At 42.4% G+C, this 20,055-nt stretch overlaps 1 protein-coding gene across 2 annotated transcripts in view; it reads right to left on the reverse strand.

Annotated features, from left to right (window-relative positions):
- The window catches only part of LOC146565153 (CXADR-like membrane protein), a 118,936-nt gene that overhangs the window by 14,032 nt on the left and 84,849 nt on the right, over positions 1-20,055 (reverse strand). The window contains exons 2-3 of one of the 2 annotated variants that reach the window (XM_085288084.1): positions 17,333-17,490; positions 16,223-16,421 (exon numbers count right to left, since the gene is read on the reverse strand). In XM_085288084.1, the coding sequence (XP_085144210.1) occupies positions 16,223-16,421; positions 17,333-17,490 (357 nt within the window). Of the gene's footprint in view, positions 1-16,222; positions 16,422-17,332; positions 19,754-20,055 lie in introns of those variants that run through there. The other variant, XM_085288083.1, reaches the window with a different exon arrangement.

Genomic DNA, 20,055 nt, shown 5'->3' on the forward strand with positions numbered 1-20,055 from the left:
GTACACCTATCTGGAACAACCCTGACATATTACAAAACAATAATATGATAAACCTTTCAGATTGGTGTTGTAAAGGAATCAAATACTTGGAACATATATTAGAAGGAACAGAATTTATTCCATTTGACGGACTAGTTACACAATATAGGATCAACAAGAAAAGATTTTTAGAATATCAACAAATTAAATCCATAGTAAAAAAGAAATTTAAACCGGGTCAAGTTGAACTACAAACACCACCAAGTGTGGTTCAATTTCTTACTCTTAAAACCCCCAAATTACTATCCAAAATATACAGAATGCTTTCTAAAACAGATGAATCAATATCACTTCCTATTGCAAAATGGGAAGCAGATTTATCAGTTAACTTAGACCAAAACTTCTGGTCTCAGATTTGCTTAAAAACCTTTCATTTAATTAGAAATCCCAGTCTTCAATTAATTCAATACAAAATACTACATAGAGTGCACTATACAGGTCATCGGATGTTCAAGATAGGCTTTATGTCTATCAACAACTGCTCACACTGCCAAACCAATTCACCGGACAATTATATCCACGCTCTTTGGTTCTGTCCACCAGTTCAGAAGTTTTGGCGCGAGATATGTGAAGACTTATCAAAGTGTCTGAAATGTAACATTCCAACTTCCCCCTTAGTGTGTTTGTTGGGCAGCTTAGATAATGTCACTACAGATAAGAATATGGCCCATATGGTTTTCACTGCCCTATGCATAGCCAAGAAAACAGTCCTCATGAACTGGAAAAATAAAAATGATCTTAATTCTAACCAATATAGAATTTATCTAATAGATTACATTAGTCTTGATACAGCCTCTGCCACCACAATAGATCAATTGCTCTGGGCTCCTTTGATCAGCTCCATCACCTAGTGGGGGTGGGGGGTCATAGTTTGGTCCCACCTTTGCTGTTGTGATTGGTGTGGGGGTAGGGACAGGCTTAGGGCGTCGGGGGGTTCCCCAGGAGCATCTTCCTTGGGGGGCTCAACCTGGGGTTGCGGCCATGGCCTATTAAGGGCTCGGTTGGCTCTTAGGTGACGGTTTCCTCGTGGCTGCGTGCAGTGGGGCTAGGGGAGGGTCTGTGCTGACGGACATGGGTTACTGACCTGGTAGCCTGGCTGCCCCTGGGTGGGTCCGGGACGGGCGTGGGGTTCTGGGGGTGCTCCGTCTCTTGGCTGGGGCCCTGGCTGGGCCTTGGGGGCTTGGGTCCTGGTTGGTGTGTTGCCGGGGTTGTGGGTGGGTGGGTGTATGGGGGCCCAGTTCTGGCGCAGGGTGCTGCCGGTGCATCGAGCCACCTGGGGGGCTCTTCAACTGGTGGGGGAGGCTGTTACATCTTGCAGGAGGTCTCCTATCTTCAGGAACTCACTCTGCAGGAGGGGGAGATACAGGAGAGGTGGAGGAAGATCTCAGCCTGGCTGTCTATTGTCTTGCGTAGTCTGGAAGATGAGTGGATGGTGGGGTGGGTGCAGTTTTCTCTGTGGTGGGGTCGGGAAGGCTGTCCCGGGCTCTGTGGGGCCAGGCGGCGCTGCTGAACTGGGCCCCGGTCCGGATGGGCCTGGGCCCCCTTTCCCTGGCGGGTTGCAGAGTATGGGGGGTGCCTACTGGGGTCAGCGGGGGAGCTGGCCCCAGGGAGGGGTCACTTGCCCCTCCCTTCCTTCCCTCCCCATCTCCAGCTGCCTCCCTCTTCCCGCTCCACCACAACCACCCACACATGCAGGGCCTTGGGGTAAAGGTGTGTCACCAGGGTGCAGGGGAGGCATCCCCCCCTCCCCCCCCCCCCCTCTGTCCCCTTCTGGCTGCCTCTGCCTCAATTTTATCTCACAACTTAGACATTCACATTACTCACACTCTCATTACACATACATATAGGATCTTGGGGGTGGCCACGCTACACAGAATCCAAATTACCATCAGGGTGTACACCTCACCCCTGGCGCCGTTGCCCACCTCTCCATTTTAAATGCATGTAGACATTGAGGGCTATCAGGAGGGGCTATGCACTAACCAGCTGCTCTCTGGCAGGTAGCTCCATGCCCTCCTGGGTTTTAAATGCACCTTAGGACACACATGCATCAACACTACATACGAGCGGGCGGAGGGAGGTTTGGAGTCTTCACACACCCCCGTTCTCTGCGGCCTGCTGGAGCTAGGAGGAGGAGTTTGCCATCCGATTGGGGTCTGGAATGTGGGGCCTCCCTGCTGCTGCCGAGTCAAGGCAGTCTGATTCTCTCCACCCCAGGGAAAAGGGTAACACTACCTGGTTCTGGGTGCAGTTTCCCCCTCCAGGGGCAAGGGTACCTAAACCCAGTTCTTAGAGTACACTTGGGGAGTGTGATCGTGTGTACAGTGTCTCTCTATGTCTGTCTCCACGTTGGGTGAGTGTGGAGTAATTGCATATGAGAGCATGAGGGTGGGAATGGATGTTTGCATCTGTGTGTGCCTGTATGTCTGTGTCTATATTTCAGGTTGGGTATCAGACGCTACCTCTCTGGGGACATCTCAGGCCCTCCAAGGTATGGAGGCCTATCTCCCCCAACACCTTCCCCTGCCAGTGGCAGACGCCCTCAGACATCGGTGCGTTGGTGGTTCTTTGTGTCCGGGGATGGGCGTACAGGTACACACCGGCTCACTCGTCGGGGCCTGGAGCCTGGAGCTCGCTCGGGCCACTTCGGGGGTGGGGTGCCCTCATCCTCTCGGCCTGGGGCTCGGTCACTCTGGCACAGCTGGCTGCTGGCGAAGCTCACGGGCATGTCACTGCAATCCCCCCTGAGTGCGAGTGTAACTACCGCCCCCCCGGAGTGAAGCGGAAAAAAAGTGCGAGAGAGAGGGTGAGAGAAAGAGGGAAAAAAACCACGGCTCGGAATAAGGAGCTGGCTCGCGTCGTTCACTTCAAAGAGTCAGCTCTAAGAACCGTTTTGTTCGCGACCGACACATCACTACTGTGTTGGCTAAAGAAGCTGACGCTTGCATGCAATGCTTTGTTGCCAGCACAAACTAGACAGACCGTGGTTGGTTTTCTGAAAGAGCATTTAAATGGCCCGCCCCTCCCTCTTCTCCTGCCTCCAAAAATGAGAGAGCAGGCTACTATGGGGAACATGGCTGCCACTGCTGTAGACACCAGATAGGCAGGTCATGGGCTGGGTCCCCTCCCACACCTGTTGCTGATTCACTGCCTGTCCCTCCCACAGCGTCCTTCCCATGGCTCCGCCTCTGTGAGGCCCTGGTCGGTGGAGGTTGACTATCAGGTGGTGGATGTTGAAGAAGCTTCCATCCTCTCCTCCGGTGTTGCCCACCTGTCCCTGGGCTGCCCCCTGCTGGTCCCCAGGCACAGTGTCGGGTGAGATGGGTCCCTTCAGCCCTTGATTGGAGCATGCCAGGTGTGGGAATTAGCCCTTCCTGAGGTGCCATCTAGTAGAGTGGACCTCAAGGTTGATGCTATCATGCAGCCTCAGCACCTCCTGTCTCAGGTGCCGCTGCTGCGGCCTGATTGGTCTGGTTGCAGGCAGTCGTGTGCCCTGCCTCCCAGCATTTATGGTCCCCTGCCCGCAGTTGGTTGCTGCCGTGCATGGCGGGAGTAGTTGCCTTGCCTTTGGCCCCTCCTCCAACGCCCCCCCCCGGACAATGTTGATTGTCAGGAGGTTGATGTTTCTGACGCTTTGCTCCGGTCAGACAACCAGGGTTGCCTGATGGGACTGCCTGTCTACCCTGCGGCCACCTTGCTGAGGGGCCTATGCAGGCATGTGGAGATGGCCATGTTCAGTTGAGGCGGGGAGGACGCGGAGCCTAGGCTCAGCTGTCCTCCAGCCGCCCTCCTCCCTCCTGACATCCTTTGAGTTGGGCCTAGCGGCCAGCACTGCTGTAGGCTGTGTTCCCCAGGCGTATTGCCCGTGCTTCGCCGGTTTTATACGCCAGTCGGACCTCGCTGCGTCTGATGGATTGGCCAGCGGTTGACAGTTCTCCGGCCTGCGGCGCTGGCTCTCTCTCTGGCAGATTGCCCAAATGTTGTGGCTCTACGTGGCCGGCAGGGCCAGCTTAGTGAGCTGACACCCCCGACAAGCCATGTCCCTGGCTGCACTTCCCATGGGTGCTCACAGACAAAAACTACACCCTTTTTGGCTCCTACCTGTGCGCTGTCGATCCTACGTGCTGCACAATAATATTCAATATTTAGTATTTACTGTTATATTCACATAGATCATCGCAATGATGTTGTTTATTATACTCTCTTCTCAATCGAGAATCTGTGACAAGATCTGAAAACTGCTGTTCAGAAACGCTGTCCATCTAATCTGACTGAGCTGGAGCTGTTTTGCAAAGAAGAATGGGCAAGAATTTTAGTCTGTAGATGTGCAAAGCTGGTTGAGACAGACCCTAAAAGACTGGCAGCTGGAATTGCAGCAAAAGGTGGTTCTACAAAGTATTGACTCAGGGGGCTGAATAATTACACACACCCCACTTTGCAGTTATTTATTTGTAAAAACTTTTTTGGAATCATGTATAAATCATACATGATTCCACTTCTCACGTGTACACCACTTCCACTTTGTATTGATCTTTCATGTGGAATTCCAATAAAATGGATTTATGTTTGTGGCCGTAATGTGACAAAATGTGGAAAAGTTCAAGGGGGCCAAATACTTTTGCAACCACTGTATTAATCTCTGTCTCTCTTCCACAGCATGTCTTTATCCTGTCTTCCTTCTCTCATCACAGCAGATGGCCCCGCCTCTCCCTGAGCCTGGTTCTGCCGGAGGTTTCTTCCTGTTAAAAGGGAGTTTTTCCTTCCCACTGTTGCCAAAGTGCTTGCTCATAGGGGGTCATATGATTGTTGGGTTTTTCTCTTTATGTATTATTCTAGGTTCTACCTTACAATATAAAGCGCTTTAAGGCGACTATTGTTGTGATTTGGCGCTGTATAATTAAAATGAATTGCATTGAATCCAATGCACAGAACTGTATAGACCCATCTTTCCTCACCATAAGAACTATGGGGCTCCACTAGACACTGTGTGACACTTCTGCCACTCCCATCTCCAGCCTAGCAGCTGATTCTTTCTCATCTATTTGTCTAGTTATCACAAAAGAGTGAGAATGGAGTAGTGGAACCTACACCGATTTTTCAAAATAGTCAGGTTGTCCTACGCAACATACACATCTCTGGACTGCTACCAGGCCTGCTACATAACCTTAATCATCAGGCAAAGGTGAAAATTTGTTTTTTCAATATCCTTGTCATTTCCTAGGCTGTTGTCTTCACTCCTCAAGTCCAATATCTTGTTTGTTGCTGGCTCTATGTGCTGTAGGCATTTCAATTTCCATTTTTAATTTCAAACCTATGGTTATATTTCTGCTTCTTTGCCCGGGCCAAGTTAGGGTTACCTAGAACCTTTTGTTGCTTCTTGGTCACCACATGGTCTCAGGAATCTGCTTTGTATCAGGGGAATTATGCGTGGCTTGCTGCCTCCCTCAAGTCCCCAACAATGTCTTTTGATTCAGCATCTAGAGAGTTCCTGATTATATTAGGGATGGGTACCACCTCACCTCAAGATTCAGCCACACCTACTTCCAGTGATGGCCAATCCATCTGACTTTGGCAATGGCATGATTCCAGGAGACAGCAATTCCTCTCATGCTAGAAGATACTTGAATCACATTGGCCACACAATGCACATCTACATATGAATGGGTTCTTCTCTTTCAGTGACTAATTCCAGCCAAGTGGCCTATCTACCTCTATACCACTTTTTGTTATGGCTGGCTGTAGTCCTTGGCAATCCAGATACCAGCGATTCCAACCTCTTCTGAGTTACTCTTAGGTGTGAATCCTGATTTTTGAAGATGTAGTGATCTCCACTCCATTCACATATCTTTACTTCCTGATTTATGCCAGGACTGTTAGTCCATATCACATAGTTTCCAGTCAAATCCTAACATACAACCCACCAAAATGGATGAACAGCCCCTTTGGTTCCTGGTTTAGTTTGTTGGCCACTTTGATTCCTGGTTCCTTCTACCTTGGAATAGGCTAAACTGCTCTTCTTTTACCTGCACATCCCTCTTCTTTAACAAAATTGTCTCCAGTATGTCAAACTCATCACAACACTGCAGTGTCCTTTTGATGGTCACGTGCCTTTATCCACACTCTCTGCCCTGCATGGAACTGGTCCCACCCAGTCTTTCACAAAAGTGCATTGATTTAGCTCCTCTATTTGGGTCTTGAGACCGGTCTCGAGACCACTTTTACGTGGTCTTGGTCTCGCTGTCTTGGTCTTGCATTCTCAGATCAACATCGTCAGATGCCTGACTGACAACTGTATAAAACAAAAACTACACACAATATTCGAAGCACATAGCGCACAGTCGTAAATTCCCCGTAATTTTGGTATGATCCGAGCTCAGGCACTAGGCGACTGAGCACAGCACTTACGCATGTGAGCGAGGGGGGAGAAGCTGCTGCCTGCGAGTTTGCTGTAGGAGAAGCGCAGACAGGCAGACAGAGGAGAGCTTAAGTTTGACCAGGTACCAAAGCAAATCATTCGTACTGTACAAATAATGTAAATATGGCGGTGTATCACAAAAGATTGATATCAAACTATCACTTGACCCATATTACGTTACTTGCTCTTCAAGTGAATCAACAAATGGCGAAATGAAAAGCTGAACAACAACAATGTTGGTTTTTTTAGAGAGTCTTAGCTCACATGTGTGTGTTTATTTCATATTTTCAGTTGTTTCCCTCCACGGCTAAACAAACTCTCTAAATTGGTTTCAGTTATGTACTGATGAATACAACAATGGACATAAGGGGCTTCTTTCAAAGAAAAACTCAGGTAGATGTTATTTTATATATTATGCTTTGTATGTTGTTCAGTATATTTCTATGCAAAACAAGAGGAATTTCAATACACAGCAGTATATTCACAGCTGAAACCAGATATTTTAGACACTGTTGGAAAAAAACATCAAAAATTTTTTTTACTGTTAAACATGAATTTAGAGTAAACTTGTTTTGTTTTAGATAAATAAATATTGAAATATCTTTTGAATTAGTTGAATGTCAGAATAAAGAGAGAGAGAGCTGTCTATTCTTTATCACTTTCATCAAATTTAGCAGTACATATACACTAAGTTTATTGTTAATTAATAAGAAACTCCAGACGATTCCATTCTGAGCTGAAGAAGCTTCTGATTGGTTTGTAGAGTCCATGTGAGTAAACTGGTGGCACAGCTGTGGATGCATATAAGGCAAAACACAGAGCCTGTTTCTGTGACATGGGAAAATCAAGACATGTCAACCAAAACACCAGGAACAGAATTGTGGAGCTCCATAAGTGTGGCTCAGTTTGAATACAATTTGGTGCCATTTGCAATTAAGAAATACAGATAGTTTCTCTCTTTACTCTTAAAGTTAACAAATATGTTAACAAATCTAAAAAAATAAACATTTAGTCTGATTTGATGTTACAATTAAAAAAGTGTTTTTATCTGAAGAGTAAATATCTGGTTTCAACTGTATATTTGATGATGTTGGTGTTTGGCTTGATTGTCAGCACAGAGAGAGAGAGAGAGAGAGAGAGAGAGAGAATGAGGACAGACCAGAGAGGGAACAAGACACACATGTTAGTCACATGGTTGTTTGCCAAAACTCATCAGAACATGTATCCAGTGCCTACTGTATCTTTTTAGATACAATATGTTACTTTCAAATTCTATATTTATTACGTTTTGCAGGCTTGTTCGCACAACAAGGCTAAGTTATTATATAAACATTTCTGAATCTAAATAGTGGACTTTGGTAGAATTAAAAAATAAGTGTAGTGCAGGTCTATGAGGATTTTTAGGTCCTCAGTAGTCCTGATTTTGAACTGTTGTAGTCCTGATTTAATTCCGGATCAGTTCTGGGTCTGGTTGAATTGGGGTTTAGTCCTCGTGTCTTGATACAGCCCCGACTTTGTTCTGCCTCGCTGCTTAATTAAAAAGCTAGATTAAGGTGTCCTGCATATGTGATATATATTTTTTTCCTATATGAAGTCATTCTTTTTTGAACAAAACTCAAAACACAGCCTATTAATCTTTCAGTAATTTCTACCCTCACTTAATTTCCTTACGCTGCTCATCTCTCACACAGTGGCTCAGCTATGCTCCAATCCCTCCATATTGTGGCCAAGCGTGCGTCTGTCCTCTTGGTTTCACTCTCGGTCTCGGTCTTGGTCTCGTCTCGACTTGGTCTTGTCTTGGTCTCGGTTTAGGTGGTCTTGACTACAAGTCTAGCCAACAGTGCTAATCGCTGCACTACCATGCTGCCCAGAAATCAGATAAGCAATGGAAATTATTCTAACGCCTATATTTTGCTAAATGAATGATAGCCTGATTCTTATTTAGCACTTTTCTACTCTCTAACACTCAAATCACTTTATACAACATGCCTGACTCATTCACACTCTGAAAGATGCATCAGAAAGCAACTTGGGATTAGTATCTTGCCCACAGATATTTGGCACGGAGACTGCAGCAGTGGTGCAGACTGAACCACCAACCTTCTAATGAGTAGATGACCTGCTCCACCTCCTGAGCTACAGCCACCCTGTCTTTGTGCGCACAGACATGATCCAGCTTCACACTTGGCAGATTAGTGTCTGTGTGGCTGCAGGAATATGAAAGATAACAACGCATTATTACACATGATTCTGAATAAAACAAATGGTACTAAGTGTTGTAGCTGAACAGAGAACCATATATGATTTTGCTGAAATTATTTTTGAAATGATATGATTTTTCTGATCTGAATATAATAAATAAAAATATATAATCTATATAATAATTCTAATAAAAGGCCTTTCACTTAGATTTCATATGGAGTGGCTTGTTTTTGCAAAGATGACCTTGGAAGTTGTGTGTGCATGTGTTTATGTGAAAAGGATGGGAGGGGCAAGTGAGCGAGTGACACCAAGGAGCCACTTATCTAAAAGAACGTCTGACTTTTAAAATGTGTGATTTAATGAAAGTAATTATATTGTGTTGTGTGATTAGTAAGCACAGAGTTTTGAAGAGAAAAGGTGAGAGAAAGTATTTGAATGTGTTTAAAACAAAAAGGGATTTTGAAGAAATACATTTTCATATTAGAATGAGCTAACGATAGATCTAGTTAAAGTAAAATAGCATAAACTAAATTAAAGTATTTTCATATGTGACTGAATGTTCATACATAATGGACTTTTCTCTGTTCAGAGTATTAGAAATAAGGTATATAATGTAATGAAGTGATTTTAAAGTTTAAACTTTTTTTTAAACCATGTATGTGGAGCAGTCAGGTAGAATGAGAGAGGAAGATAAGGACATCAGCTGATTGGATGTCACAGTGGGTGAGGCCAGATGTCATTTCAGAAGATATCCAGAAAGACAGGGGGGGCAGGTATGAAAGTTGAAAAGACACAGAGGTTCTTTCCTTTCAGGTGCCAGAGGGATCAACTGCTGCCCAAACTGTAAACCTGCAAATTGGTTTTGGCTTTTCTCTGCTCATTTTTGACAAGTTAGATTATGGGATAAAGAGGACTTTCCAGTCAACACTGAACACGGGAATAAATGCAGGAATATTAATGGTAGCTCCTCTATTGATCATGGCAATTGTTATTTCTGGGATGATTTTAGTGGCCTGGAAAGGAGGCTCCAAGGAATTATAAATTTATTAATATAGCTAGGATAACCTGTAAGAGCTATTTGCACCAATAAAGAAGAATCCTCAGACTTTTTAACCTTCTGTGAAACAGTAAAGTATATGTCCACCATTTAGACTTTGTTAAAGCGATTTAACAGGAGCAAAGCAAAAACAAAATGAAATAATAAAAACATCATTAAACAATTATTAAATACTTTAACTATGTTTATCTAACAACCTGCTCCGAGCTAATGCTGATTTTGTTCACCCAACAGGAAAGCAGATGGGCATTTAGTGGAAGTATGATGCAAATCAAAATACTTTTGAATGAACCATCAAACAGCAAAAATGAGCAGATGAAAATCCAGAAATTCAAAAATCAATTCACAGGTTCAGAGTTTGGACTCTATCTGCTGGAATCGTCTGAACTGCTCACAGAAGACGAAAGGGAAGAACCCAAAATCTCTTTTACATCTGCTCACCCTTTCTCCCTCATTTCCCTACTGGATGTCACATTTTGCATTTTGGACAGTCTAACTGTTGACGTTTAAATACCTTATCTATCTCTCTATCTGACTTACATGATTTAAAACAAAGCTTTTATTTATTTTTATTTTATTGATATTCAGCATGCCAGCTTTTACACTTTAAAATCACCTCATTACATTTTCTTTGTTATTCTTAACATAAAGAAATCATTTAAATTTAAACATTTAACTACAAATGGATATAATTCACTTCCTGCACACACACACACACCAAGATCAGACTCTGTGCAGGCTCTCAGTGAAGCCTGTTATTAGAATCACTGTTACTGTATTTTCTGATTCATTATACTGGTTAACTTAAACATATTTATTTTATTTTATTGATATTCAGCATGCCAGTATTAAGCAACTAAGAATAATTAACCCTTAAAGTAAAGTAAAGTAAAATTGTATTTGTATACCACCTTTCAAGACAAAAATCCCAAATCCCAAAAAAGATCGGTTTTTAGCTGTTTTTTAAATGAAACCACTGAGTCCACAGATCTCGGGCTCAAAGGAAGGGAGTTCCAGAGTCTGGGGGCCACAGTTACAAACACTATCGCTTTTAGCCTCGTATGTTGGACGACCAGCAAGTCCTCATCACCTGACCTCAGGGACCTGCTGGGGATGTACTGATTTAAAAGATCTCTGATATAGGTTGGTGCTGAATGTCAAAGTCAAAATCTTGAAGTGGATTCTTAATTTTATGGGGAGCCAGTGCAACTGGATCAGCAGAGGTGTAACGTGGGAGTATTTAGAAGACTTGGTCAGAAGCTTTGTGGCAGCGTTCTGAACAACTTGGAGACGATCCACGGAGGCTTTACATAAACAAGTAAACAAAGAATTACAATAATCCAAACGAGATGAGACAAATGCATGGATGACCATTTCTAGTTCTGAGCGTGATATAATGGGACTCACCTTAGCAATATTTTTTAAATGATAAAAACAGGAGCGAACCAATAAATTAGCATGAGTGTCCAAAGTCAGAGCTGAGTCAAAAGTTACACCAAGGTTCCTGATAGAAGGTTTGGCAAATGTAGCGAAGTTTTCCCTCACCATAGGTACCAGTTTTTTGGGAGCACAAACAAGGACTTCAGTTTTCCCCTTATTTAGCTGAAGAAAGTTATCAGCCATCCATCCCCTAATGGAATCTAAGCACCTTTGTAAAATCGGTAGTTTGGAAAACATCTTGGGGCTTAAAGAAGATATACAACTGAATATCATCTGCATAGCAGTGATAAGAAATATCTTTAAAAGTGCTCAATAAGTGCTGAAGAGGGAGTATGTACAGCAAAAACAATAAAGGCCCCAAAACAGAGCCCTGTGGCACACCATATTCAAGAGAAGCAGAAGAGGACCTGTATTTAGAATTAGCCACAGATCATTTTTCTGTGGCTGATCCTTATGTATTTGCATTTAATATGTTATATTATATTAGTTTTAAGTGCAACTGTGTTAACCATCAGTACAACCACATATAAATCATGGTTTTGTGTTTTACACTTAAAAAACCTAATGCTATGGTTCTTCAGGATTATTTCTATGATGAGTTGGCAACACAGTTCTTATCTTCCTTCATTCCTTCAGACACACACAAGGTTGAGGCTGGCTCATGTGCACACACACAACTCTGACATTAAAACAATCATTTTCACTACTTAAACTATATTTTTCCTTTATATACTGATCAAACCTGTATTTTGAATTAATCCATTATTAACAATAAAAATGCTTTATAATTAGGAAATAGAGAAAATCCCTCTTTTAGGACTCTGGCTGGGAATTAGAACCTTTTACTTTCTCTTAGCTGTGATGTAGAGGGACCAGGTGTCACAACAAGCTCTTCAGCAAAGGCCAGACCTCTCTCAGGTATTTCACCATGCTCTCTCCTGGCTTTTTCAGTCAAACCAGGCTCTTTAAGGTCAAGGTCAAATTTGTTTAACTTTAACTTTTTGAATTCTGGGAAATCTTGGGTCTCACTTTGAGTTACCAGACCACTTTTTTGCCGCTGGTCCTAAAGACTGCAAAGCCGATTGAAATATCCCTGATGTAGCAAATCCACTTAGAAAAGAAAAGTGTACTTTATTGATCCCCGTGGGGAAATTCCTCTCTGCATTTAACCCATTTACTCAGTGAAGCAGTGGGCAGCCATTGGGCGCCCAGGGAGCAGTACCTTGCTCAGGGGTACCTCAGGGTAGCCGTTTAGTGGATTCGAACCACCGACCTTCTGATCATGGGGCCCGACTCTACCTACTGAGCTATCCCTGGTCCTATCCCTTAGCCAAGAAAACAGACAGGATATCTGTAAAAGAGACGATAGACTTTATATGAGACTTTAAAATGGTGGACAACATGAAACACTGAACAACAGAAGAGCACAAATTATAATGGCTTCCCTCATTTTTTTTCTTACTGCAAAGGATCCTGGAAAATGCTGTCTTCTAATGACAATTGACAGGATTGTTTTCACTCAGCATCCTGAGCTAACTGTATATTCTCTTGGTATCATGATGATTTAGTTACTGTTTAAAAATAGTTTAGTCTGGTATCATTTTCTGATATATTTGAGTTTTGTGGTTTGCATTCATTATGATTTATTCCTTGAGCTTATGTGCTTGTCTCACCTGTTGCCTGCCTGTGAAATCAAATGACTTCGTCTTTTATCGGCCACTCTAGTGGCAGAAACTGTTTACGTTTACCTCCCCGTGTGTCTTTGGTCTTCATGTTTATGTTTCCTGTTTTATTTTGATAGTCTTGTGTTTTATGTCCAATTTGTTGAGTTTTGCTTCCCCTGTGGTGTCATGTTCATTTGTGTCAGCTGTGTTTCCCATGTGTCTCCTCTCTGTGTATCCAGTGTGTGAGTTTCCTGTTATTCGTTGTCAGGTTATGTTCACACCATGTTTCCAAGGTTACCGTATCCTCGCCAGGTTTCATCTTCATGTTCAGGCCTTCAAGATACACCACAGCACTTCAGAGTGATATGTTGCCTCGGTCCCACAGACTCCCTCTTCTCAGAGGTCCACGTGTCAACTTCAAACAGTTATTCCACTTGAGTCTATGTCTCCTGTGAGTAGCACTGCCACCCTTTCAAACCCTAGTCTGCCAGCATAAAGACTCTAAATTCTTTCCGTGTCAGTAGCATTGGTTAAGACTGTGAACTCTTTTATCGGAGGCAAATTCAAGATGGGTTAGCAGTGGAGTTTCAGAGCTGCCTAATGAACTTTCTAGTTTAGTTACTATTAAACCATGTAGTGAACCTGAGGCAACAAGCAATAAGTCAGTGTGTCATTTTTCTACAGCTGTGTTGGACTTTGTAAAGACTTATTCAGCACCTCAGCATGTTCCTGTCCCAAGGGCGACTACGGTCCAGCCTTTTTCTACACCTGTTCTAGTTCCCTGGGTAAAGGTGGCTAGGGCCCGGTCATTCCCTGTTCCTGCTACAAGGGTAGCAGTGAACTATGTTTTGGATGCTTATGCTCTTGTTTTTGGACTTTAGGCTCCTATTCATTTTGTTTTCTTGTTGATCCGTCTTATACCACCCAATTCCCTGGTGGGAATGTAAGTGGCTGCCTCATTTTCCTCATTGTGCACAAAAGTGAGAGGTCTAGAGTTCAGGGTAGCTTTGACTTCTGTTAGTACAGTGCACATTTCTTCAAAGCTGAGTGAAGCTCTTCCTAGTACGTTCTTGAGACAGGTTTTCACCAACTGGACAAGATGATCCCAATATTCACCCCACCAGGCTGTTTGCTCTGCAATGAACTTCCAGGTGATGCCCCTTTTTGAGAAAAACTTCAATAACTGCAGGACTTTATTGGTCTTTTATAGCCCTTTTAAGTCTTGGTCTGCTCTCTTAAATTTTGTCGAAATAGATAACGCCTCTCAGAGCAACAAATCTCTTCAATGCTACCAAAAATGTCTCAGTTGACTGATTCCAGACCAGCTCTAAATGGAGTGCTTGGATTGCAGGATGGGTAAATAGGGCAATGTTAGATTTTTTCACAGAACCATATGCTTTTACATAAAGCGGCCCCATCCAATATCTAATATCTCTCTCTTATTTGTACGAGAGAGTCGCTCACTCCTGAGTGCATCGTGACAGTCCTGTACAAGCATTTGTGAGAATCTGTGTTTGTTTGGCAGAATCCAAGGATATTGCCTTCTGAATGTAAATTCTGACTGTTCCAACCTCCCTCCAACACTAAGCAGCTCATGTGGAGGAATGTGGATGAACATGTGGAGTGGTCTGAAGACCATCGCAGACTACAAGGGAAACAGCGGCAGAGTGAGGAAGGTAACTGCTTCTCTACCCTAATAAGCTTAACACCTTCTATGCACGCTTTGATAAACATCTATCTCAAGAGCTTTTGCTGGAAGAGGACAGCTGCTGCTCTCTTCAGATTTCTCAGGCAGTCGTGTGTAAATACATCAGGAAAATAAACACTCGGAAAGCTCCTGGACCAGGCTGCTGTCCCAAAATGTTTTAAGAGGATCACCATCACCCCTGTCCCAAAGAAAACTAATGTGAGCTGCCTAAATGACTATCGAACAGTAGCACTCACCTCCATTGCTATGAAGTGCTCTGAGCACTCCAGTTTGCCTACAGGCCTAACAGATCTACAGACGCAATAGCAAGTGGACTTCACATTGCCCTCTCCCACCTGGACCAGAAAAACACATATGTGCATATGCTGTTCATTAACTCTAGCTCCGCCTTCAACACCATCATATCATCCAGACTCGTCCTGTCTGGATGATATGACCAGTGACCCGAACATCAGCTCCTCCCTGTGCAGCTGGATCCTGGACTTCCTGACAGACATCCACACTCTCACTCAGCACAGGTGCCCCCAAGGGATGAGTGCTCACCCCCCCTGCTGTACACCCTGTTCACCCACGACTGTACAGAAACACACAGCTCCAACACCATCATATATTGCAGATGACACCACCATCATCGGCTGCATTTCTGATGGAGATGAGATGGCATACAGGGCAGAAGTGAGAGCCCTGACATCATGGTGCCGCGACAACAACCTGCTGTTCAACGTCAGCAAAACCAAGGAGCTCATCGTGGATTACAGGAGACTGCAGAGAGGAGGCCACACTCCCATCCACATCGAAGGAGCAGAGGTGGAGAGAGTCATCTGCTTCAGATTCCTGGGCATCAACATCAGCGAGGATCTGAGCTGGTCACACCATGTTGGTGTGATCACAAAAGCAGCAAGACAGCGGCTCTTCTTCCTGCGGCGCCTGAGAAGATTCGGCATGAACCCCAGAATACTAACAAACTCATACCGATGCACCATTGAGAGTCTTCTGACTGGCTGCATCACCACCTGGTATGGAAGCTGTAACGCTCAGGACCAAAGCTCTGCAGAGGGTGGTGAGATCAGACAGCGCATCACCAGGACTGAACTGCCAGCCATGCAAGGTTTCCATAGACAGCGCTGCACGAGGAAGATGTAGTGGATCCTCTGTGATCCCAGCCACAGACTTTTCACACTCCTGCTGTCCATCCAGGCAGTTTAGGAGCATCCAGACCCACAATACCAGACACAGGGATAGTTTCTACCCACAAGCCATCTGGCTTTGGAACTGCTGACATTCTGCACACATCATTACACACTCACTATAGCTACTAGACTCTACACAGTGTCACTTTAACCACTTTAAATCCTCACTGCACAAGATTTTTGCAAAAAATGTAAATACCAAACAACTATCTTAAATTCTCTTATTATTTAATGCTTAAGTATTTTATTGTTGTTATTATTATTATTATTATTATTATTATTATTATTATTATTATTATTGTTGTTGTTGTTGTTGTTGTTGTTGTTGTTGTTGTTGAGGAGCACGAGCCAAAGAATTTTACGCTGTTTATCTTTATATGACAGTAAAACTTGAAACTATTGTAGAACGACTGCTCTAATTCATAGGTTATGGATTTCATGGCACTTTATGTATCTTCTACCTATATATCTCTAGTTTCTGTGAACCAAGGGCTGTCTTTTACTTACCTAGCACTGTGAGACTGATGGTACTCCAGTGGTACCGTGGCCCAGTCTTGACTTTGCAGCTGTACTCTCCTGAGTCTGTGAGTGACAAGTCACTGATGAGCAGAGATGCGTCGCCTTTTAAGTACTCTCCAGCAAAAGCTACACGACCGCGTTGTCCTTCGTTGGGGTCAAAAACTCTTCCAGAAAAGTAGGTAATCACCTGGTAGGAGGATGTGAAACAGGTGGGTAGTAATGGTAGTGGTTTTGTAACATGTCATGCAAGATAATGCATATATAGAGGAACAACAATGTCCAGTTTATCTACAACCATGAGCAAATATATCAGAGAGAGAGTCGAACTATATGTGCTTAAGAATTTTAATATATATGTTTTTAATTATTTGAAAAAATAATTATTTAAAAATGGAAGGATGCTGATAAAACACTGCTTTGTTGAGCCTTTGCATACTACCAATGTCAAGAACCCAATGTTGCCATTTCTTTGCTTGTTCGTTTGATTGCCTGGAGTAGGGTTACACAAAAACTACCATACTGAATTTCATGAAATGTAGTGGACAGGTAGACCATGTGGAGAGGAAGAAATCCTTTTAAATGTTGGTGAGGAAGGTTCTGGAAAAATATCAGGTTTTAATGTATTTGATTGCAGAATTTGCATCATAGAATAGCGAGCTGTTGGCTATGAACAGATCTTTGAAATGCTCTTTATTTTCTGTCTGTGCATTTAACAAGGCAATGCAAAATACATTAATTGCAACAGCTATGGATAAATGCTGTTTTCCATTTGCAAAAGGTATGCACTCTTTTGTAGTTTTTTTATGTACTACAAAATCGCTAAAATAGTTTTATATAGAAAAACGACTATAACTACAACTTAACTCATACAACCTTTGTGTGAAACTTTTCATGATGCCTAGAAAACCTGTGCAACTGAAAAAATTCAAAGTAACTTAAATATTAAAATATCAATTAAAAAATATTAATAAAAATAATATTTTACTAAAATAATAGTTTAAAAATGACTATGAGACTATGGAAGAGAACAGGTAACAGTAGGTTTGTTGTTGTCTATCCAAAATGGGCAGTGAACCTCATGCATTGAGAGACACATACCACTCTCTGCCTGTTGGTCGGCTTGAGGAGCAGCCACTCAATGTCCAGAGTGGGATGATCACCAACCCAGAAGTGATGGTGGCAGGGCAGCGTGGCATTGTCTCCAACAACCCTCTTCATCACTGTCTGGGCACATGTCATTAGCACACCCAGCAGAACTGTAGAGATACAGGCTTCTTCAAGATCATTGTTCACTGCATCAGATATCAACATAAATATAATAAATAATAAACATTCATGAATCCTAGACAGAAATGTGATTTGAAGATATAGAAATTTAAAAGTGTAACAATTTAGCCAGCTTGCATATTTATGTTCTTAGTCCTTATTGTAAAATCTGAAAATGAACAAGAGTGTCTATTCAAAGAAAATAGATGCTTTAGCAGTGTAGTTTTTGACTTACATTAGATATTTTAAAACTCATGTCATTCAGAAACTGGTCAAGTTATAATGATTTGTTCAAAACTTATAATTGGATAGTCAAAGCCTTGGTTTTAATGTGAGATTTTAAGTGAGATCTGAATAACTATTCAGGCAGGTTCATTAACTCCACAAACATGGCCTCTATCAGCAGAGATGGGCAGTAACCAGAGGTGGAAAGAGTACTAAAATATTTTACTCAAGTAAAAGTACTATTACTTCGCTGAAATTTTACTCAAGTAGAAGTAAAATTACCTGTCTAAAAATGTACTCAAATAAAAGTAAAAAGTAGCTCATTTAAAATGTACTCAGAGTAAAAGTTACATAGTTACTTTTCTGTCAGCAGGAGGACAGCTGCTTCTGAGTAGCGCAAAAAAAAAGACAGTGGGATATAAATCTCAAAGTAGTTCTTTTTTAGTGAAAAGAAAAACTTTACATATTAAAGAGCAGTGGCAGTTAAACTGCAAGTCTATACATGAAAATGGATAATGGTCACCAAACCAATCAACCAAACTGTCAGGTATCACAGTGTTTTCAATACAAAACCATATCATTCTTTCACATGAGAATGTGTTCTAAACTGTCAAATAAGAGTACAAGTACTGAACTGAACGGCAGCTGCTTTAAAAATGTTTTTTAATTTTTTAAACTTGGCCCTTTTATTTATTGGACAGTAACAGGCTAGTTAACGGGAGGTTGCAAGTGCTAATTAACAAGTAACAGAAGTCAGCTGTCTTTGACTAATCTAAGGTAAGTGAGCGCTCTGTTATTCTTTTGCCTGCAGTGTGAACATATGTGGGTTAAGTAAGAAAGTAGCCGCTTCTGTCTTTAATTAAACTATTTTTTTAAATAAATTATTATTATTAATAAACAGGAAAAACGTAGGTAAACACATTTTCTTTTGGCAATTTACCAACCCAGTAAAAAAAAAAAAGTAAGTTGCGTGGACAACAACGTGCCCGATTACAGCAAGTTTCTAGTACCAACCAACGTTATCTGTGTTCTTCACAGATGTCTTAACTTAATGTGATTAATTTGAACCCAGCCTTTTTGCTACCATAACGGTACGAGTTGTATTTAACTTACCTCTACATGCTTGCGCAGGTTTGATGTGGAATTTTTAAAAGCTGCTAACTCGGTCTCTCTGGGCAAACACAGCTTACACTGCATAATAAAGCTGTTGCCTTTCTTGCACTTAAAGCCGAAATGGTCCCTTAAATATGGCCAGGGGTTTACATCCGTTTCTTCGAGTTCAGGGTCAGCCGAATTCGACGGGGCTTCTTTTTTCACTGGATCCATAACACCGATGTCAGACTCCATCTTTAACGTGACCTTAGCGCCAATTTTTTCTACTACCCATCATTCCCTGCAGTATTTCCAAAGCGCAATGTTGTGGGTTTTTTTTTTTAATTTACTCAGTAATGGGTGTGATTGAAAACGTAGCGAACTACAATACTTTAAAAAATATATACTTAAGTAAAAGTAAAATTACAGACTTGAAAAATGACTTTAAAAAGTACAAATACACAAAAAAAAACTACTCAATTACAGTAACGCAAGTAAATGTAATTCGTTACTTTCCACCTCTGGCAGTAACGCGTGACAAGTAACGCGTAACTGTAATCCGATTACTTTTTTCGAGTAACGAGTAAAGTAAGGGATTACTATTGCAAAAAATGTATTTAGATTACTGTTACTTTCCCGTAAGCAGGCTGCGTTACTGCGTTACTAAAACCATGATTTTTTTGCGAGAGTGTCTCATGACAGTGACGTAAGCGAGTGCGACATTCATGGCAACAGCTGTGTGCAGATCAAAAATGGATCATATATTTAGTGTGGGAGAGAGTATGACTGCGCAGCGTTTAAAGCGTGGAAGTACTGACCTTACTTTGAGTTTGATTCGATAAAAAGTGACAAAAACATTAGTGTCCGCTGCTCACTGCTTGGGATGAAAACTTCTTTTTACAGCAAAGAAACCCCTAAATGTCCAAGCAAGCACCAAATATGCTGCGGCTGGAATGTGAAATTCACAGTAGTGATGTTTCAGTCGCGAACGAAACAGCTCTCAGAGCCGACTCTTTGAAGTGAACGACGCGAGCCGTGGGTTATTTTTTCTTTCTCTCACCCTCTCTCTCGCACTTTTTTTCCGCTTCACTCCGGGGGGCGGTAGTTACACTCGCAGTAGCACAGGAACAGAGCGGGAGGGAAAGAGAGCCAGGGACAACAAGAGACAACATTAGAAAGGTATAGTAATCATCCACAACTATTTTCAGTTGTGGATGATTAAGGATTCAGAACGTTTA

Source organism: Mchenga conophoros, linkage group LG10 (genome assembly GCF_057382185.1).
Source record: "Mchenga conophoros isolate Kocher_MC1m ecotype Shallow Benthic linkage group LG10, M_conophoros_male_GT1.1, whole genome shotgun sequence".
NCBI lineage: Eukaryota > Metazoa > Chordata > Actinopteri > Cichliformes > Cichlidae > Mchenga > Mchenga conophoros.